Source organism: Mustela lutreola, chromosome 10, assembly GCF_030435805.1.
Source record: "Mustela lutreola isolate mMusLut2 chromosome 10, mMusLut2.pri, whole genome shotgun sequence".
Lineage (NCBI taxonomy): Eukaryota > Metazoa > Chordata > Mammalia > Carnivora > Mustelidae > Mustela > Mustela lutreola.
In genome coordinates this window covers 33,506,566-33,528,406 of record NC_081299.1, presented here as the reverse complement: position 1 = coordinate 33,528,406, position 21,841 = coordinate 33,506,566, and the positions used below count along the sequence as shown (strand labels likewise).

The following is a 21,841-nucleotide window of genomic DNA, read 5'->3' as shown; positions in this document are numbered from 1 at the left end:
TGCATTTGTTGTGACCTGCGGAATTGTGAATCACTTTTTTTGTACCCATGAAGCCAATATAACACTGTATGTTCACTAACGGAATTAAAATAAAAACTAAAAAAAAAAAAAAGATACATATGAACGCACATACAGTGGAATATTACTCAGCCATAAAAAAAGAATGAGAGCTTGCCATTTGCACAACATGGATGGACCTAGAAGGTATTATGCTAAGTGAAATTGTCAAAGAAAGGAAAATACCATGTAATTTCATTTACAGTAGAATCCAAAAAACAAAACACAAACAAGTGAAAAAAAAAAAAAAAAGTTAATGCAGAGAACAAACTGATGATTTCCAGAGACGAGGTGGGTGGGATGATGGGTAAGATAGGTGAAGGGGATTAAGACGTACAAACTTCTAGTTATAAAACAGTCACAGAGGGTGGCGGTGACTCAGTTGATTAAGTGTCTGCCTTTAGCTCAGGTCATGATCTCAGGGTCCTGGGATCGAGCCTCAGGTCTGGCTCCCTACTCAGTGGGGAGTCTACTTTTCCCTTTCCCTCTGTCTCTGCCACCACTACCTCACCCCCAGCTTGTGCTTGTGCTCTCTCTCAAATAAAATCTTTTTTTTTTTTTTTAAAGATTTTATTTATTTATTTGACAGAGAGAGAGATCACAAGTAGACGGAAAGGCAGGGAGAGAGAGAGAGAGAGAAGCAAGCTTTCTGCTGAGCAGAGAGCCCAATGTGGGACTCGATCCCAGGACCCTGAGATCATGACCTGAGCCGAAGGCAGCGGCTTAACCCATTGAGCCACCCAGGCGCCCTCAAATAAAATCTTTTAAAAAATTAAATAAAATAAGTCACAGAGATGAAAAGCACAGCATAGGGAATACAGTCAATAATACTGAATAATGTATGATGACAGACGGTGATCACATTTATCATGGTGAGCACTGAGTAATACATAGAATTGTCAAATCACGGTGTTGTAGACCTGAAACTATTATAACACTGTATGTCAACTATACTTCAAAAATAAATATATTTTTTTAAAAACCTGCTTGTGGATTGTATCAATGATACAGAAGTGCAGATCTCAGTGGAGTGACCAAATGCAATTAAGCGGTTCAAAGAAGGGAAGGCAGCAGGAGGGCAGGGGTGGGGAAGGAGCTGAGAAGCTTAGGAGCAGGAAGAAGGCCAGAGCTAGTTAGCTCAGTGCCTGTAGGAGAACTGTTAGAAAGGAAGTAGCAAGTGTGTTTGTTTTTGGAAAGAGGGAAAATGTTGTTTTACAAACGGGGAAAAACAAGAGGCTGGAAAGGGGATGAATTCCTTAAGGTCAGGAAAAAAAGTTCAGGGGGCACCTGGTTGGCTCAGTTGTTGAGCATCTGCCTTCGTCTCAGGTCATGATCCCAGGGTCCTGGGATGGAGCCCTGCATCGGGCTTTCTGCTCAGCAGGGAGCCTGCTTCCTCCTCTCTCTCTGCCTGCGGCTCTGCCTACTTGTGATCTCTGTCTGTCAAATAAATAAATAAATAAATCTTAAAAAAAAAAAGTTCAGGACTCAGACCTGCCTATCTGGAGCTAAGACTGCATTGCCTTCGGAGAGACATTATGGGCTTATCTTCATGGGGCTTTAGTGGTGTCAGGAATTTTGTAGATCCACTAGTCTTATCTGTATGTGATGCATCCTCCCCATCCTGGCACCATACCCATATTTTACAGATGAAAAAGCCAAGGCCCAGGGAAGGGATTTGCCTGAGACCACAGTTGGTGGGAAGCCAGGTCTGATTCCCAGTCAATCCAGTGCTCTAATAAGGACTTGAATGAGTTGTATGAATATGCTTAGAGGTGAAACAGCAATAATAAAGATAATAATGGGTACCATTTATTGGCCATCTATTAACTACTGTGTTTAAACATTTTACACACATTATTGACTTTAATCCTTAGTCCCATAAGGCAGATATCCCTTTCCCTTTTTATAGAAAAAGAAACTGGGTCAGAAAAAGGTTAGAAACTTGCCCAAAGGCATACAGCCAAAAATAAAGAGCAGAGCCAAATTATCTGGCTTATGCCTGCACGTCTAACCATATGCTAATGCTGTCCCAGAGAGAGACCGGAAAAATCACATTTTCATTCACTACCTTAGATTGGCTCTGATGATGACAGGGAAAAATCTAGGGTTTTTAGCCCAAACTTATTATTTTTATTATTTTTTATTTTGAAGTATTATTACTTTTTTTTTTTTTAAAGATTTTATTTATTTATTTGACAGAGAGAAACCACAAGTACACTGAGAGGCAGGCAGAGAGAGAGAGAAGGAAGCAGGCTCCCTGCTGAGCAGAGAGCCCGATGCGGGACTCGATCCCAGGACCCTGAGATCATGACCTGAGCCGAAGGCAGCGGCTTAACCCACTGAGCCACCCAGGCGCCCCGTATTATTACTTTTTTATTTCCAATTACATGGATGACCAAGGGTTGGCAACAGGGGGACCCTGAACCTCAGAGAACATAGAAGAGGCTTCTTAGAGTAAGGCTGGTCAGTGCCTTAAATGTTAAGTTAAGGAGTTTGGACTTTATCTGCTAGGCATTGTGGAATCAGTGAATTTCTGCGTAGAGAGGAGCCAAGCAAAACATGCCTGAACATAGGATGTGGCCAATAAGCTTCTGGAGTAAGGGTGACTAGAGGAAAAGAAGGATAGGGTTATAAATAAGGGGATGACCTCAGGGAATTCATACATTTTAAAATAAAGGAATGAAAGAAGCCAGTGGAGATTATCCTGACAAGGACCTTGAAGAGGGAAGAATTCTAAGATATGCAAAATGGTCAAGAAGACTGAAGACAGAGAAGGTCAGATTTGGCCACTGACAAGTAAATCATCAGTGACCTTGGAGAGCGAGCTGGATCAGAAAAGTGTGTGCTTGGGGGAAGGGGCTGCAGAAAAAAGGCTGGGGATAGGGAGAGCGTAGAGGCAGCAAGCATGGGATATTTGCGTGAGAAATTTGGCACTGAGAAAGGGGCAGTGCATGGGAACCTAAGGGAACCAGTACCAAGAGGCTGATGCATGTTTGAAGGTGAAGGCAAAAGAGCCAAGGGAAATGAATGAAAGTGAGCAAAGGCCAGCTGATAGAACAAGGTGCCTGGGTTACCTCACCCAGGAAGAAATGGGAAGAGTAGGCCTGAGTGGGACAGATGGAGGATATCCAATATACTCATTGTTCCACATTTCCTTCCCCTAGCCATGGTCAAGGCTAGCTTTCCGGTCTAGGAAAGAAAGATCACTTCCTTATACACTGAGGGAAGGAGAACAAGGCTTTAGAGATGTGTAATTAGAAGCCAAGGAACTGGTTAGGTGGAAGACTCCCACCTAAAGGACTTGAGTCTAGGAAAGCAAAGGGCCTGGAAGGAATAAAATATAGGTGGCATCTAGATGGTAGACCAGCACAGTTGGGATGATAATAAAAATAGCTCAATAAACATTGAGTATTGACTATGTGCTTGGTATTATTTTGATACTTTTAATCCTAACATAGGGAAAGACTAGATGAAGAAGAGGTCAGCTGCTGCAGAGTGAAGCTGGAGATTTAGGGGTATGGAGTGGGATGAATAGGAAGATCAATCTAGAAGCACCATACAGGTTGAGTTTAAAGAGAAATCCTGGAGGCAAAGATATTAGTTAGAAGGCTGTAGCAATAGTTCAGTGGAGACAGAGGAGATGGACCCTAGGAAGTAAAAGTGGTCAGGACATGATGGCTGAGTGAGTGACAAGATGAGAAGTTCAGTGGTTTGGATCTCAATCCTCGTCTTGAGTCCCTAGCACTGCAGTCGGAGCCTTGACCATGGCTAGGGGAAGGAAATGTGGAACAATGAGTATATTGGATATCCTCCATCTGTCCCACTCAGGCCTACTCTTCCATCCATCTCTACCATGGCCTGTGCCTTGTGAGGCTGAGGTATAGGGCTTATATCAATGGATTCCCTTGGGTTGGTTTCTGTTTGGATTCCACCAATGGAAGGATACTATGGATTAAATTCCCCCCCCCTCAAATTCATATGTTGAATTCCTAAGCTCCAGTACTTCACAGTGGAAACTTATTTGGAAAATAAGATCATGGCAGATGTAATTAGTGAAGATGAGATCATTTGGGTGAGGTCATTTAGGTCATTCAATCTAGTGAAACTGGTGTCTTTATAAAATGGGGAAGGTTGAACACAGACATACAAGGAAAATGCCATGTGACGATAAAGACAGAGATGAGGGTGATACATCCTCAAGCCAAGGAATACCAAGATTGCCAGGGAACCACTAGAAGCTAGTGGAGAGGCATGAACAGACTCTTCCTCACAGCTCTCAGAAGGAACCAAACCTAATGACACTTTGAACTTCTAGCCTCTAGAACTGTGAGATAATACATTTCTGTTGTTTAAGCCACCAGCTTTGTGGTCCTTTGTTAGGGCAGTGCTGGCAAACTAATACAGAGGAGAACAGAGGGTGGAGGGAGAGGGGGTCTAAGCTATGTATTCCCCTGAATCCCTCGCTACCATGTCCTCACAGTTTGGCTCTCTATCAAAGGTCACCACTCCAGTCAGGCAACCTTCTCTTAGAGTGACTCTCTAGATCTAGTAACCACAATTGCCCCTTACCCCTGGATACCTAGGGGTGGTACCAACTCCCAGTTCTGGTTAGTCCTGAGGTACTGCACTCTTTCTTCAGGGTTTTCCTAAAACCTGCCTTATCTTTACAAATATGCCCTTTATTAAACTCTCATCAAGATGCCCAGTTTGAATGTGTCATCTATTTCTGCCAAGACCCTGATTAATACAGTGGGTATGTCTGGAGCAAACAAAAAATACCATATTTTTGCGAATTTGAATGAGTAAGGGGAATCCATAACCAGAATGGCCTAAGCACATTCTTTTTTAAAGATTTTATTTATTTATCAGAGAGAGAGAGAGAGAGAGAGAGAGAGTGAGAGAGTGTTTGTGTGTATGCATGCACAAGGAGGGGAGGCAAAGGGAGAAAGAGAAATAGACCCCCCACCAAGCAGGGAGCCCAAAATGGGGCTCAGTGAGGGGCTTGATTCCAGAACCCTGAGATCAGGACCTGAGTGGAAGGCAGACACTTAACTGACATAGCCATCCAGTTTCCCCCAGCCTAAGCACATTTACTGCTGCAAATGAATGGCCTAGAGGATGAGGGCGCTTGCCATAGGGTGAAGATAGCACTATCCAGAAAGATTTCCTTCATTTAGAAAACATTTATTGAAAGCCTACTATCATGCACCAAGCACTGATCTTGGTGGTGGGGAAAGACAACGAAATCACAGCCCTGGCCCTCAAGGAGCTCACAGCCTAGTAGTAGGAGACAGACAAGTAAACAGTTATTTGCATAAAGAAGCACAGGGATGACAGAAATCAGGGCTGGAGATAAGAACTTTGAGGTGGTCAGCTTACAGGAAAGGCAGTGGACTCTTGAGTAACTACAGTAATTAAGGGGTGGGAGAGATGCCAGGATAAGAGAACAGGAAGGAATAATTACAGAAGTTCAAATATAAACATACTATGTCCAAGGCACTTAGACTAGCTCACTTATCCTCTTCACAACTCTGTGAGCTTCTGGCATTATCCCTGTTTTATAGATGAGAAAATCAGGGTACAAAGACTTTAAGTTATATGCCCAAGGTCACACAGCTAGCAAGTGGGTAAGAGAGGAATTGAACCCAGCTCTGACTCCAGAGTTTATGCTTTTAACTACTCATATACTCAGAGCCAGGAGAGAGGGTGATACTATAGAAGCCAAGGTAGGAGAGAATTTAAAGGAGGAATGAGTAGTCACGATGACAGATGCCACAGAGAGATCAAATAAATTGAGGATTGACAAGATCCTACCGGACCTTGCAATCACAATATTTGATGTGAACCCTGCCCGAGTTGTTTCCTTAGCAAAGCAGGGGAATGAACTGAAGCTGTCTGAAAATCAAATGGGAAGTGGGGATGTGGAGATGTCTTTTCAAGGAGTGGAGCATTAGGGAGGAGAGAAAAAGCAGGTGAGTTAGAGGAGCTTAGTCAAGTGAACCTGGCGTGAGGAGGGAGAGTCTTGGCTTTATGTCTGCAGCAGTACCAAATATTGTCAGTGTCAGGGAGTCCAACTATGAGGACAGACAGAGGGGGATGGACGTGAGGTCCGAGATGTTTGTGTTGAGGGGATGGGGTGGGTAGGGAGGTTGGGAAAAGAGGTCTGGCCAGTTTGGATCTGTCCAGAGTACGGGGAGAGAGGGCCCTGCCAGCAGCTCAGAGGTAAGTAGGAATGGTTGGCGATGTGGGTGGTGCAGTAGGACCCCGATTCAGCCATGGGTGGGCACACACACAGGGGCATGGTCCCCAGGCAAGAAGGGGGCAATCCTCGGTAGTCCATCTGGGTCTGGGAGGAACACAGGGCCATGGAGATCTTCTCTGAGGACTTGGGTAGAATTTCAAGGGGGCTGGGTTCCACCTCCTCAAAAGCATCCGAGACTGCAGCCTTGGGCTGGGAGAAATGGGGGGAAAGGATTCTGGATTAGAGCAGGTGCAGTGGGGAGGGGGACCTGGACTATACAGGAAGGAGGGTTAGCTGGGCATAGGGCCCCAGGATGGTAGGCTGGTGGGCAAGGGTCTTGGAAAAGTGTGCAATGGGGTAAGGATCCAACTCCAGGCAGGGCTGATGCTGGAGACTGGAGAAGGGAATTCACTCACCGGACTCAGCGCTGCAGTATCCCTAAGGTACTGGCCTAGGACCCGGTGCAGGTCTGGAAGGGAGGGCCACAGGGCATGCTTCAGGCTCCTTGGGGAGAAGGAAGAGGAGACTGGGTCACAGGAGTGAATTGGGAGAGAGGAGGAAACCACTGAGGTGATGAGGGGTTGAGCCTGAGGTTAGAGAATAAGGCTTAGAGAAGCAAGACTGTAGTCAAGGCAATAAGATAAGGTGGGGGGGCATAGGTGAAAAGGAGGGAAAGGGGAGTCAGGGGTGAGGGGTTCAAAAAGCGGTTTGAGTGTCCTCAAATACCCCTGCTTCAGGGTCTTTATGCTTGCTATTTTCTGCACCTCTTGATTCGTTCCCTCATTTCATTTAGGTCTCTGCTCAAATGTCATCCTAAGAGAGAAGCCTTCCCCGACCGCCATGTCTAAAATATTATCACCTCCTTTCCCAGTCCGTTTCCTGCTCTGCTCTATTTTTCTTTATAGCGTTTGACTTACTGTATACACATTATATTATCCCACAGGTTTGTGTTTGTCTCTATCAATCCACTAGAATATCAACTCCATGAGAACAAAAACTTTGTTTGCTCAGTCCTCTATCTCTGGGAGATAGAATACTGTCTGGCTCATAGTAGGTCCTCAAGAAATTAGTTGAGTGGGTAAATGAAGAGAACCAGAGGGGCTTATTACTAAGTTACTGGGAAAGGTGGTCTCTCTGGGAAGAGTATAGATTAAGCTAAGTTGTGGGACCCTGCAATTCTTTAGGCTCATATTTCCACATGGAAAGACTTCAAGAACAACATTTCAGGGTTATTCTGTGACCCTCACTCATATCTCTCCAGGGGAGGAGTGATTTATCTGGCAAATTGGGGACCAGGAACTGAGTTCACCTGGTTCATCATCTTCCTCTTCTACCCCAACTTTTTTGCTGGCTCTGACTACTTGCACAGAGGCTATAGTGTGGTCTGCTTATGCAGAGGAGTGAATCAAAGAAGGACATGTTCAAGGAGAGATGGGAGCATAAAGAAGGGACACCTAACCTAGTCTAGGGTCACCAAGGGAGGCTGCCTGGAGGAGTTGCCTTCTGAGATGAGTCTTTAAGAACCAAGAGATGTTACCAACTGAAGGACTGAGGTGGTGTGGATTGTATCCTTGTGTGTGTTTGTTTTGTTTTACTTTTCTATCCTCATGTTTATAACTTCCAAAGACATTTCTCTTCAGCCTTAGTCTTGAAGCCACATAAACAAGTCATTAATAACATTTTTTTAAGGGTGTGCTATTTGGCAAGCACCGTGCTGAGTGCTGAGGATTTAAAGATGATCACGTAAGGTAGAGGGAAGACATATAAAGAAATAAATCCCGGGGCGCCTGGGTGGCTCAGTGGGTTAAGCCTCTGTCTTCAGCTCAGGTCATGATCTCAGGGTCCTAATATCGATCCACCCCGCCACACACACATCCAGCTCTCTGCTCAGCAGGGAGCCTGCTTCCCCCTCCCCTCTGCCTGCCTCTCTGCCTGCTTGTAATCTCTCTTTCTCTGTCAAATAAATAAATGAAATCTTTTCTTTTTTTTAAATAAATAAATACTATGAAATGCTACTGGTACTGTGATAGAAGTCTGTACTGGGGCACAAAGAGAGTAGCCAATAGGGGAGAGTTCAGGAAAGGTTTCTAGGAGTTGGTGGAGAAGGTTATTTAAAGATAAAGGGATAGAAGTCATGGAGGGAACATATCCCCAGCAAAGGGAACACCGTATGTATGCAAGGCACTGAGAAGTAAAGCCAGGGGGCTTATGGAGGAATCACCAACAGTTTGGCGAGGCTGATGCACGGGGTGGGAGGGAGTGGAAAGGCTGGCAGGGGCCAGATTTTACAGAGCCTTGTCTGTCATTCCAGAGTCTGGACTCTATCCTCGGAGCTGGTAATGAGACTTAAGGAGGGGAGTGAGAAGTTCATGTGTGCTTTTTAGGAAGATGATTTGGGTGGCTGTGTGAGGCCAGATTGAAGCGGCTCTGTTTCAGCGAGCCGGGTAGTGTTTGTAGGGCTAAAAAAGGGGACCATTGTTCGAGCGACATTTAGACATTTAGGAGGTGGAATGAGCAGACGAGGCGGGCCTGCGGAAAAGGGAAGGGAGGTGTCTAGAGTCCCGGTTTGGATGATGGGTGGACAGCAGCCCTGTTACTGAGATGAGGAGCCAGGAGGTGGGGTTGTTTGAGGGGTCTGGTAGAGCGGGCATGTTAGCGTGTAAGGAAGCGGTGCGACTCCCAGGGGAGACGTGCAGGAAGTGGCTGAAGCCACAGGTGTGGACATGCGGTCCTTGGTCCTCGGGAGAGCGAGTGTCGTAGGGTAACCCTGGGAAGCTTGTTTAGAGGCCTCCGGCCCCACCCGTCTCCTGAGTGACCGGGGCGGTACCTGTAATGCGCAGGAAACTGCCACCTCAGCACCAGCAGGCCCAGGAGGGCGCTGAGGCCCAGCACCACGAGCAGAGCGGTCACCAAGGAGATCCAAGCTAAGGGACAATACTAGTCAGACTTCTGCGGCCCCCGGCCGGAGCCCCGCCCCCGGGCCCGCCAGACTCCGCCCCTCTCATCCCCCCCTCCCCGCCCCCCCTTCGCGGCGCCGGCGCCCCTCCACTCGCGCAGCCGCAGAGCGCCTTGCTCCCTGCCGGGCGCTCACCGGAGTCGGAGGTGGTCTCTGCTCGCACCGGCTCTGACCAGGCGCTCCAGGGCCCTTGGTAGGTGGGGCCGTGGAGCCTGGCGCGCAGCTGTAGGCGGTAGCGAGAGCGCGGGCGGAGCTCCAAGGTCTCCCGCTGGGCCCCGAGAGGCGGCTCCAGCACCTGCGCAGAGGGGGAGCGAGCCGGTGGGCCGGCTCCGGGCGGCGCGGCGCCAGCGTCAGGGCCTCTACAACCTGGCATCCTTTTGGCCAAAGGCCTACTGCTCTGAATCTCCGGGGGTCCCTCCCAGAGAGCCGCCCCGACACAATAAATACATGCATCCCAGAGAAAACTGGCAAGATAGAGCCCGACAGAGAGACGTGCTGACCTTAGAGAAACGCGCCCCGACACACACGCGCACATACACGCTAGCACGCGGACCTCATCTGCACAGAGAACTGACCACTCATCCGGACACAAATGCATTCGCACACTGACCGGGGCACGCGGACATCCCGCCAGAAGTGCTCCCCACGATCCAGGTCAGGCCACGAAAACCCCGGGCACATTCAGATACTCAGGGCCAAGCGGACTGTTCACAAGTAACATGCATCCAGCTGTGGGTGCTAGGTGCTGAGGGGCAAGGACAGATTCCAAGCAGAGGGAACAAGCATTGTGTGAACAAGCAGGGAGACTAGCCATCAGGTAGCAAACATTTACGATGCGCTGGTGATCATGCCAAGCACTGGGGAAAAGGATAGATGAAAACATGGTTCCTCGCAAGTCCAAGGAGGACCGCATGCAAACCAGTAAATAATTACAAGTCATTAGTGCTATAATGAAGATTTAAGTAAGGCAGGATAGGAGCAGGAGGAAGCATGGCATGCTGTCTGGGCTGCTTGATTGGGGGTTAGAGAGTAGTTCAGTGTGCTAAAAGCACGGATGGTCAAAGATGAGCTAAGGCAATGGTAGTAGGGATTTGAGGACTGCTAGTACAGTAAACCGAACTTCAGTGTTGGTGAATGGAGGGAAGGGACAGGGGAAAAGGAAGAAGAGTTAAGGGTGATTCCAGGTTTGGATAACTGGTAAGTGGTAGAGCCACTGCCAGAGAACAGAGAAGTTTGAGGATGAAATACTGTATGGTTTCACTTTATTAGGTTCAACAACAGTCAGAACTTAATCAATGGTGACGTCAGAACAGTGCTTACCTTGGGGTATGTGTGGCTGTAAGGGGCATGAGGAACTTCTGAGGTGTAGAAATAACCTATATCTTGATCTGGGTAGTGGTTAAATGTACATGTACAAATTGATCAATTGTATATTTAAGATCTATGTATTTTCTTGAATGGAACATACCCCAGTGAAAAGGTAAAATAAACTTGGGGAGGAAGATGAGTTTAGTTTAATTTTGGATATACTGGGTCTGAAATGCCCCCGAGGGCTTTTATGCACACTGTCTGGTAAGAAGTTGTATATACACGTGGTTAATGAGAATAAAGTAGAGAAAGTAATATTTAACGAGTGTATATTGAGTACCTTCTATCTGCCAGCAGCATGCTAGATATTTACATACTTAATTTTTGTCACAATTCTGGAAGCTAGATAGTTGTGTCTCCATTTGACAAAATGGAGACTTCCAAAGTTTAGGTAATTTACCTAGGGCATAGAAGTTTCTTTCCATTTGGGTGTTCGAATGGTAAGTTTGGGCTGGTAAATGCATAGTCATCAAAACTCTGAGTACTTACCTAGGATGAGCATGTATATTTATCGAGAAGAGAAGGGAGTCTAGCATGGGACTATAGGAAGAACAACAGATTAAGGAAGGGTGGAAAAAGAGAAGCCAGGAAAAAGGGAGACGGTTCAGCCAGACAAGTAGTATAAGAATTGGGAGATTGATAACCCAAAGGCAAAAGAAAGAGACAATTTTAAATGGGAATAGTCAGCAGTGTCAAATGCCAAAGAAAGATTAAGATGCCAGTTGAGTCAGATCCACACAGATATAGAAACCCAGACAAAGACACATGGATACCTTCACTCTTGATAACAGACCGGATGAATCTCAGGGGTACTCTGTGTAGTGAGGCCTGTGGGCATTTTTTCCTTGATCGTACCTTCCAGTCTTGATGGCCTTCTCCTGTGTAGCGGAGCTGATAGCAGGTCTCTTGGGCTCCCCAGGATGATGGGTGTTGCCATTCCACTTCCAGCTGCCCACTGGAGACCTCCCTCCAGTGCAAGTTTGGAGTGGGGATGAGCACTACAGGGATGCCAGCAGGGACTGGCCTAAGCTCTTCTGTGCGTATGACATCATGCCACTAGGGCAATGGGTCAAAAGTGCCAGAGCCGGTGATCCTGGGCGTGGGGTCCGTGGGAGTAGGGGCAGGAAGTACATGGGAGGAGAAGGGAAGGAAGTTCTTACCAGCCTGGTGGATCCAGAAAGGGGAGCCCAGGTAGCTGTGAACAGCACCCTGGGCTGTGGTCACCTCCACAAGGATGTGAATAATGCTGTCGTTTCGTGACTTGAAGTGGCAGCGGGAGAACTGGGAGGGCTGTAATCCTGGATTTTTCTCCTCTTCACACTTCTCCCAGATGGGGTCCCTAAGAATCATGCCCATAGAGTCACTCAATTGAGCCTAATCCTGATAATTCCCATCCCACAAGGGATATGACCTGTAAGGATTATTATCTAACTCCTCCCATGGATGGGCTTCCAAGGCTTTCTCTCTGTCTTCCTGCCGTGATGTTTTGTTTTCTGAAGCTGACTTTGGTGTCCAGCCTCTTCCTCTTGAGGAAAGAGCTAGATGATTCATGGACACAGCCTGGGCTCTAGAGCTCAGGTCTTGGCTTGGTCTACAACTCTGGTACACAATTGATCTCTGCTCCCACTTCTTCATCTGTAAAAATGGGTTAAAAATCCTTACTTCACAGGATTGTTTCAAAGAGCCTTCATCTTTCTGGTGCAAAGGTCCTCACATTTTTAATCTCATACAGCAGGCCTGTTAGTCACCTCTCTGGGTTATTCTACTATTAAATGATTACAACAGCCTCCCATCTGGCTTTTCTGCCTTCATTTTCACCACTCCCTTGTGGAGTTTGTTTTCCACATGGTCACCAGAATTCACTTCCAAAATTTTAATCTGATAATGTCCAGAAGAGATCACAAATCTGTCCATTTGTTTGACTCTTTCCCACGGCCACATTCCATGAGCCACCTCTGTCTCCAGCCTAGAGTAAGGCCAGCTTCTAACTGGTGACTCTGCCACCTTTCCTTCTTCATCATTTCACAGAGAAACACACCTTTTTTGAAAGAAAAGTAACATCACATCACTCTTCTGCTGGAGATCCTTCAGTGGCTCCCTGAAGGCCCCCTTGAGTGAAATGTAAGCTCCATGCAGGGCTCGATATGGTTTACTTCTTCCCTATCTGGCCATTCTCTCTCCTACAATTCTTACTCCAGCTTGCCACTTCTCACCTACATGGGCCTTCTTGCTATGCTGTAAATATGCCCCACGCACTGCCTTTGCACTACACCTTGCCCTTGATTGCTCTGACTCTAGATCTCCATGTGACTCATTCTTTTTTTTTTTTTTTTTTTTTTTGCCATTTAGGGCTCCTGGCATTCTCTGACCACAGAGTCTAGATTAGCACCCACCCCCCCATCCTTCCACTTAATCTCTATCATATAACCTGTTCCGCGGTCACCTTACTTCTTTATCACCCCTCGTCCCCCCACCCCCCAACTAAAATGGAAGGCCCCAACAATGTGGAAACTTTTTTATCTGCCACTCCAGCCCCAATCCCTGGCACATAGTCACCCTCAATGATTGTTGACTGAATAGATGAATCATGTCTCCTTCCTGATTATAATTCCTAAATGGCTAGCTCTTACAAAAATTATTTATTAATGTATTTATGTATTTACTTCTTTATTCAACAAATAATTGATACTATGTGGCAGACACTGCTAGGCAGCATGAATACATAGAATAATCAAGGAGCTCTCATTCCAGTGGGAGAGGCAGAAAAACAGACAGATGGTATTTTTCTGTGGTGTGTTCCGGCTCCTTTGGGGAGGGGTGGGTATCAAGGAGAATAATTTAACCCAGATGGGGAGGGTCAGAGAATACTTCCTGGACAAGGCAGTGCTTAGACCGGGTCTTGGACTATAAATAGGATAGGCAAAGGGGACAGACAGGCAACCCAGGCACATGCTTGTGCATAGATAAGAGATAGGGTGCTTTGGGGGGAGTTCTAAGTGGAACAGAATGCCCTTAGCTTAGAGGGCCTCGTGCTGAGTGGTAAATGGGAGAGGGCAGACTAAGATCATGTCTGATCTTATGGCCTTCCTGAGGAGCTTGAACTTAATCTTGTAGTAATCACGGAAACATTTAGGGATTTTATTTTATTTTTAATTTTTTTTTTATTTTAAAGATTTTATTTATTTATCAGAGAGAGACGGGGGAGAGAGCGAGCACAGGCAGACAGAATGGCAGGCAGAGGCAGAGGGAGAAGCAGGCTCCCTGCCGAGCACGGAGCCCGATGTGGGACTTGATCCCAGGACGCCGGGATCATGACCTGAGCCGAAGGCAGCTGCTTAACCAACTGAGCCACCCAGGCGTCCCACATTTAGGGATTTTAAACAGAAACTTGTCATAATTAGCATTGTACTTTGGGAAGATCACTGTAACTACAATTTGTGGGAAAGAATTTGTGAGGACAGACAAGACACAGGGAGATCCAATAGGACACTTTTATGGATGAAGGCCCAGGAACAGGGTGGTGACAATGGAGGTGGAGAAAAGGGATTCAAGGGATACTGAAGAGGTAGAGATGATAAGACTGTTTCTGATTAGACCTAGAGTGTATGGAAAAGGCAGAAGCCCATGGAAATCACTATGTCAGGCTTGGAAAATTGAGCTGATGGTAGGATGGAGGGCAATAGGAGGAGGAGCGGGTTTTGGTAGAAGAAATGATGATGTCAGTTTTGTTCCCCTTTAATCCATTTGTGGCACTTCTAGGCTATGGAAACCTATGCATTTTTTTTTTTAAAGTCTTATTTATTTATTTGACAGACAGAGATCACAAGTAGGCAGAGAGGCAGGCAGAGAGAGAGGAGGAAGCAGGCTCCCCGCTGAACAGAGAGCCCGATGCGGGACTCGATCCCAGGACCCTGAGATCATGACCTGAGCCGAAGGCAGAGGCTCAACCCACTGAGCCACCCAGGTGCCCCCCTATGCATTTTTTAAAAGGAATCAGTTATGCCTTTTTGTAATGGGCTCCAAGACACATTTTTAAGTAAAAAAAAAAAGTAAGTTGGCAATTATATATATAATGTGTTCCAATTCATACTGAAAATGAAATGTTGTGTGTAGACATGAGTAAGTACATAGAAAAACAGGAAGAGCACATTAAAACTGTTAATGGTGTTTTTTTCATTATTCATTAATTTAGCAATTTTTTTTTTTTTAACTGACTAACTGCTAAGTTCCAGGCACTGTGGTAGGTAAGAATACATTAATGTGTAAAAGCAGATATTGATTTCGCTCTTAGGGATCATGTATGTTCAATATCAGCCCCTCTCAACTGGAGTTCTGAGACAGAATGGTTATCAATGAAATAACCACATAAAATATAAATGTAAAATTGTAACTATGATAAGTACTTATGAAGGAGAGGTAAATGGTACAATAAGTATGTGTAATAGTGCTATTGGACCTGATAAGGAAGATCAGGGAGGGTACCCTGAGAAGGGGACATTTGAGTTGAGATCAGAAGGAGGGCTGGGTGGACAGCATGCACAAAGACCCAGAAGCAGGAGATAATATGGCAAATAGAAGGGGACCTAAGAGTCATAGAGAGGAAAAGGCAGCATAGTGTAAGATGAAGCTGAAGGTATTCAGGGGCTGAGTCTGTTAGTACTCTGTAATGACACAATAGCGTTCTTCTTCTTCTTTTAATCCTAAGAGCTGTAAGAAACTATTGCAGATTTTTAAAAAAGATTTTATTTATTTATTTAACAGGCAGAGATCACAAGTATGCAGAGAGGCAGGCAGAGAGAGAGAGAGGAAGCAAGCTCCCTGCTGAGCAGCTAGCCCAATGTGGGGCTCGATCCCAGGGATCATGATCTGAGCCAAAGGCAGAGCCTTAACCCACTGAGCCACCCAGGCGCCCTGCTATTGCAGATTTTTGAGCAGAGAGTGTTATGTTCATTTTTGCACTTTTAAAGATCACTACTCTGGCTCCTATGTGGAGAATGATTTGGAGAATTTAAGAGGTGATCTTATAATAAGTGTCCTCAGTAGCCCAAGTGAGATACCATGATGGCTCGTACTAGGGGAATGGCGGTGATGAACAGAAGTGAACAGATTCTAGAGATATTTAATAAGTAAAATCCATAAGACTCCGTAACTTTCTTATACCATACACAGAAATAAATTCAAAATGCTTCAGAGATGGGCGCCTGGGTGGCTCAGTGGGTTAAGCCACTGCCTTCGGCTCAGGTCATGATCTCAGGGTCCTGGGATCGAGCCTCACATCGGGCTCTCTGCTCAGCAGGGAGCCTGCTCCCCCCCTCTTTCTCTGCCTGCCTCTCTGCCTACTTGTGATCTTTCTCTCTGTCAAATAAATAAAATCTTAAAAAAATATATGCTTGAGAGACCTAAAAGTGAGGCAGGAAACCATCAAAATCCTAGAAGAGAACACAGGCACCAACCTCTTTGACCTCGGCTGCAGCAACTTCTTACTAGACTCATCGCCAGAAGCAAGTGAAACAAAAGCAAAAATGAACTATTGGGACTTCATCAAGATAAAAACTGCACAGCAAAGGAAACAGTCAACAAAACTAAAAGGCAGCCTTCAGAATGGGAGAAGATATTTGCCTATGCCTTATCAGATAAAAGGCTAGTATCCAAAATTTATACCCAAAAAACAAATAAGCCAGTCAAGAAATGAGCAGAGGACATGAACAGACACTTCTCCAAAGAAGACATACAGATGACCAACAGGCACATTAAAAGATGTTCAACATCACTTATCATCAGGGAAATGCAAGTCAAAACCACAATGAGATACCACCTTATACCTGTCAGAATTAATAACACAAAAAATAACAGGTGTCGGTGAGGATGAGGAGAAAGGGAAATTCTCTTAGACTTTGGTGGGAATGGAAACTGGTGCAGCCACTCTGAAAAAGAGTATGGAGTTTCCTGAAAAAGTTAGAAATAGAAGTATCCTACAACCCAGCAGTTGCATTATTTACCCAAAGGATGCAAAAATACAGATTTGAAGGAGAATATGCACCCCAATATTTACAGAAGCAGCACTATCAACAATAGCCAAACTAAGGGAAGAGCCCAAATGACCATTGACCGATGAATGGATACAGAAGACATGGTGTATGTGTATATATGTTCCATATATATATATATATATATATATATATATATATATATATATATAAAGGAATATTACTCAGCCATCAAAATAATGAAATCTTGCCATTTGCAATGATGTGGATGGCGCTACAGTGTATTATGCTAAGCAAAATAAGTCAAAGACAAATACCATATAATTTCACTCATATGTGGAATTTAAGAAACAAAACAGATGAACATATGGGAAGGAAAAAAAGAGAGGGAAGCAAACCATAAGAGACTCTTAATGATAGAGAACAAACTGAGGGTTGATAGAGCTGGGCAGAGGATGGGCTAGATGGGTGATGGGGATTAAGGAGGGCACTTGTTATGATGAGCACTGGATGTTATACATAAGTGATGAATCACTAAATTCTACTCCTGAAACCAATATTATACTATATGTTAACTGTCTAGAACTTAAGTAAAAATTTGATTAAAAAAAAAACAAAAAACAAAACCCTAAGACTTGGTTTTAGATTGGATATGTGGAGAGTGATAAATTAGTGAGGTGCTTGGTGGTAATTCTTGAAGGCAAAGTTTGGATTGGATTTGATAGTGGAGAGGTGCAGTATGTATTTGAGTAGGGGAAGACCATTCAATGTTTGAGTTTTTAACAAAGGTGTTTGTCAGAAGAATTGCGGGTGAATGAGAATGTAGATTGTTGCAGTGGTCTAGGTGATATAGTCTAGGTCTAGGTGGTATGATTAAATCTGGACTAAACCAAGTCATCCCAATGGGGATGGAAAGAAGTTGAGAAGGTAAAATACCTATTGGAGAGCATGAGCATGGAGGGCAGTTGGTTTGAGGACAAGGGAGTGGAGTAAAGAGGATCAAGAACAATCAGTCCCTTTCTGCATGATCATGCCTCTCTCCCATGACATCAAGCTCAATCATAAGTTCAGCTCTCACCTGTCTCTGGGGCAGCACCGTGCCCTGCTGTGGAAGAAGAAGCCTTGGGAGCTAGCATGGTCCTGTTGCTGCCACTGACAGGTAACATTCTTCAGGTTCAAGGTAAAGCACTGCAGTCCAATTTCCACTGAATTAACAGAAGAAAGTCCCATCAGGGCCAACAATTCCCACTCTGTAGGGTAGCCAGACTATCTTTACATACTTAACTTGGAATATTTACCCCCATCCTTTGTTCTCTCCCTGAATATAGTTCACTGTGTCTGTCCAGTGGCAAGTTTGGGGTTATTAGGAAGGACCATGGTTCTCAGAGCTTCCATATCGAGTCCAGACCTCTCTAGAGTTCTTTTCTATCTCCTCCCCATCTTTCCATTCTTTTGTTGACATACCTGCATCACCAGGCAGGTCCACGGTTGCAGGGAGGGACCAGGAACCCCAGGAACCAAGGAGGGAGACCCCATCGGGTTGGCTGCGCAACTGGAGCCAGTAGGATTTACCAGGCTCAAGCCCTGAGATGAGGCAGCTTCCACTCTTCACTGTTAGAGATGAAGCCTTGGGAGAAGAATCCCAGCCTCAGAATCTAGGTCTGCCTCAACCAAGACAGCCTCCATCTCTTATATTTGAAGCCCCACAGCATACCTGTGGAAAGATGGCCAGTTCCTCACTGGATAGATAATGCACACAGAGTAGGGGCCAGGCCAGTGGGTTTCAGGTGGTGTCCAGAACTTTTTAGGCCTGAAACACTCAGTTTTGTGGGTGTGAATGACCCAAAGTGGGAGATACCTAAATAGAAATCACTCCCAAGCCCAAACTAACTTTCCAAGGACCAACCCAGTCTGGAATTCCCAAAGTATGGAATCCCCTGGGCAAATTTTAGGGTAGGAGATAGGAGGTGGGGCAGAAGGCCAGGATACTTCTCTAGTTGGGGACGTCTGCTCTGGTCCATCCTGTTGGGGCATCATGGGCTGAGCACATGGAGGCTGGTGCAGAGCTGGGACCAGGTTCAGTCTCTGCAGAACTGGACAGCAAGTTTCTGTGGGCAGCAGCTGCATGACTGTGGGACCAATGGAATTCCTGGGATCCTTGGGGCCATAGCGAAGTTCATGCCTCAGGAAATCACTGATTTCGGGAGCTGGGGTCTCCCAGCTGATCTGAAGTTCCCCTGGCTGGATCCCGCCTGAAGCCTTAATGATATCTGGGGGAGCTGGCAAACCTGGGGGCAAGACAGGGTACACCAGAATTCTCTGAGTGCCATAGCCTATGGTTCAACCCATGGACTGTAGAGAGGGGAGCTGCAGCTGGTTTGGGGGCAGCCCCTGGATTCTAGAAGATCACAGGCCACTGTTCTCTTGTAGGCCAGGGCAAGGAGGTTCCTTATCCTGTTTTCCTTTCCTCATGAGAACAGTGACCTCACTGCAGCTTTGTTAGACTCAGTGCTTTCAAGAACAGGGGTCTCTCCATCTCTGTATCCTTGTCACCCCGCACAGTTCCTGACACATAGTAGACACATAGTAGGTATTCTATAACTGTTGAATTACTCAACGAATAGGTTAATGATGGGACAGGAGCATAGGTTTGTCTCTGGTGTGAAATGAAATCTAGCTCTGGATGTGAAGAATGATAAGGGGGTCTCGAGGTGCCTCTGGTGGTCTGGTAATGAAGGGCATCCACATTGCCCTAAAAGAGCACAGATCAGCCTGATCCTAGGAGCTGGACTGAGGACAGCAGATAGAGGGGCCAGGGTGACAGGAGGATGGCCCTTACCCACACTATCCACAAAGAGCACACGCTGGGTCAGAGTCTGGTTCAGAAACACGTTCTTCACCCAGAGGTGCAGCGGAAAGAAGAGGCGAACTTCATCCTGGGCTGGAAACTGACACACGTATCGGGTTCCAAAGGGGGGCATGCTCTTGAAACTCAGGGGGCAGGCACGGGGCTTCTCCCTGTGGGCATAGGAGAAGTCTGCTCCACCTACATGGCCACCATGACATCATGGGCCCAAACCCAACTTCGATTTCCATTACTGCCATTTTTTAACTCAGTGCCTGGCATAGGTGGGCTTAGGGATTATGCAGGGACCAGCACTGGGGCCATCCAAAGCGCGTCTGTTCATTAAATGGTTACTGAGGGCACGTACTTGGAATAGTCTCTGATAGGGCCAAAGGCAGGGAAGCTACAAGAGCTGGGCTCAGCAGAGGTAAGGACAGGACAGACACAGGGGAGCATGACACAGCCCAGCACATACCCTGGGTAGGCATACAGCAGCTGGTATGTTCCATTGGGTGCTGCCTCTTCCTCATCCCAGAAGCAAGTGAGGTCCTCAAATGTTCGAGAGAAACAGTTCAGGGGCTCTGAATCCGAGGCCAGAAAGGAGGCATCTGAGGAACAGCTAGTGAGTTGAGCTTAGGGTGCTCCTGCGCATGTTTATGGGCAAGAGTAAAGGGGCTGGGGGGAGCCTCCTACATTGCACCCCACCCCAGGACTCCCTCTTCCTGGGAATAGGTGATCTCCACCCTCCACACACCTCACCTTTGTTGGTGACTTGTGCCAGATTTTGGGGGGCCAGGAGGAGGCAGGAGGTGACCGCCAAGAGGGCCCAAGAGGGCATCTTCTCCGGCACTGTGTGCCTGGCTTAGCCCATCCTCCCCTCAGGAAGCCGGGCCCCAATCCCCTCCCAGACCAGCCCCTCAGGTTCCTGTCAGATACAGCCCCACGTCCTGTCCCTGTCCCTGCCCCTTTGGGGCCCATTCAGACCACACTGGGGCCAGAGGCCAGGGGAGGGGGAGTGGGAGTGGGCAGGAGGGGAGGAGGGATTTGAAAGAGAAGATATATGCCTTTTGGTGGGAGGGAGATGGGGGTCATCTTTTTGACCGTGAACCAGGAGACTGAGCCTCTGTATGTGACTACGTCAACTAATATAGAAGGGTGTATTATTAACAAGAATAACATTTACTGAGCACTTACTAAGGACTTCATATCTATTCACTCAGCTCATCCTCCCATTAGTATTATTTCCACTAGAGAGGTGGGGAGACTGAGAGGCGGAGCCATTAAAAGATTTGCCCAAGATCACAGACGTACTGAGAGGTCAAGCTCAGGAGGTCAAGCTTCAGAGCCTGAGCGTCAAGCAGCTACGCCATGCTGCTGGAAGGTGTAGTCCATCGGGAAAGGACTGCCTCACAGACATAACAAAATGGTGGTTGTGTCCACTCGAATGGCTTCTGTAACTTTGGGCACAAACACATTCTCTCTGGAACTGGACGTGCACCCTCCCTTGTGGGGAGCCTCCAGGGCTGCCTCTTGTCCTTTGCTACTCAAAGTATAGCCTGTAGACTAACAGCAGCAACATGCCTGGGTGCTTGTTAGAAATGCAGAATCTGGGGTACCTGGATGGCTCAGTCAGGCATCTGCCTTTGGCTCAGATCATGGTTGCAGGGTCCTGGGATCGAACCCCGCATTGGGTTCTCCCTGCTCAGCGGGGAGCCTGCTTCACCCTCTCCCTCTCCCTCTGCCTACTTGAGCTCTTCCTCTCTGTCAAATACGTAAATAAATAAGATCTTTTAAAAAATGCAAAATCTTAGGCCCCACCCCAGACCTACTAAAACAAAATCTGCCCTTGACCAAATCTCCAGGTGATCTGAACACCCATTTAAGTTGGAGAAGCACTGGTCTTGTGGCTTAGCTATGCTCATCTTCTTCACATCAGTAGCAAAAGAGAGGCATGATGCCTTGTCTGAAGCCCGGGCTGCCTCCTGGGAGTGCTATACCTGTGGGTGGCTTTTATGCCATCTCTCACAAGCCCTGACTCTTGCAGGGATAGAAGGACGTGTATGAACTCCTCTAACGAGACCCTCCGGCCTCAGCTGGGGCGACCATCGCTCGCTGGCTCTACAGGCTAAGTGGCCTCCATGTCAACCTTTTCTCCTCCTCCTGAATTAATGTTACTTACAGAGGGATTTGGGGGAGCTGGGTGGGCAGGGAGTAAATGGAAATGCTTCAACCTTGGGACGTCTTAGTTTCTCTGGCTCTATTTCTTCTGCAAGAAGAGCCTGAGGCCAGGCTCGTCCTGATTCCTGTCCAGTTCTTGGGTTATAGGGACCAGCTTCCTCTGTCCAATGGGGATGACTTTGGAGCCCTCCCCCAGCCCCCTATCAAGG

General features: G+C 46.6%; 1 protein-coding gene across 1 annotated transcript; it reads right to left on the bottom strand.

Moving 5' to 3' along the window:
• Positions 1 to 3,241: 3,241 nt before the first annotated feature.
• Positions 3,242 to 20,324, bottom strand: MPL (MPL proto-oncogene, thrombopoietin receptor). The gene is made up of 12 exons (XM_059137402.1): positions 20,214 to 20,324; positions 19,930 to 20,062; positions 19,449 to 19,627; positions 18,599 to 18,897; positions 18,074 to 18,236; positions 17,688 to 17,814; positions 11,783 to 11,961; positions 11,478 to 11,620; positions 9,390 to 9,549; positions 9,126 to 9,222; positions 6,715 to 6,802; positions 3,242 to 6,508 (listed from the first exon to the last, which is right to left on the bottom strand). The coding sequence occupies exons 1-12, from the start codon at positions 20,290 to 20,292 to the stop codon at positions 6,119 to 6,121; spliced, it is 2,037 nt and encodes a 678-aa protein (XP_058993385.1). The 5' UTR covers positions 20,293 to 20,324; the 3' UTR covers positions 3,242 to 6,118.
• Positions 20,325 to 21,841: the final 1,517 nt, after the last annotated feature.

What these genes read in the sequence shown, in the direction of transcription:
- MPL (XM_059137402.1), bottom strand. Translation starts at nt 20,292, where the DNA reads ATGCCCTCTTGGGCCCTCTTGGCGGTCACCTCCTGCCTCCTCCTGGCC. An exon ending in AGACGTCCCCAACTAGAGAA is followed by an intron (nt 18,237 to 18,598) that starts GTATCCTGGCCT and finishes TCTTCTCCCAAG; the next exon opens with GCTTCATCTCTAACAGTGAA. An exon ending in CAGTTTCCTGCGCATTACAG is followed by an intron (nt 6,803 to 9,125) that starts GTACCGCCCCGG and finishes CTTCTCCCCAAG; the next exon opens with GAGCCTGAAGCATGCCCTGT.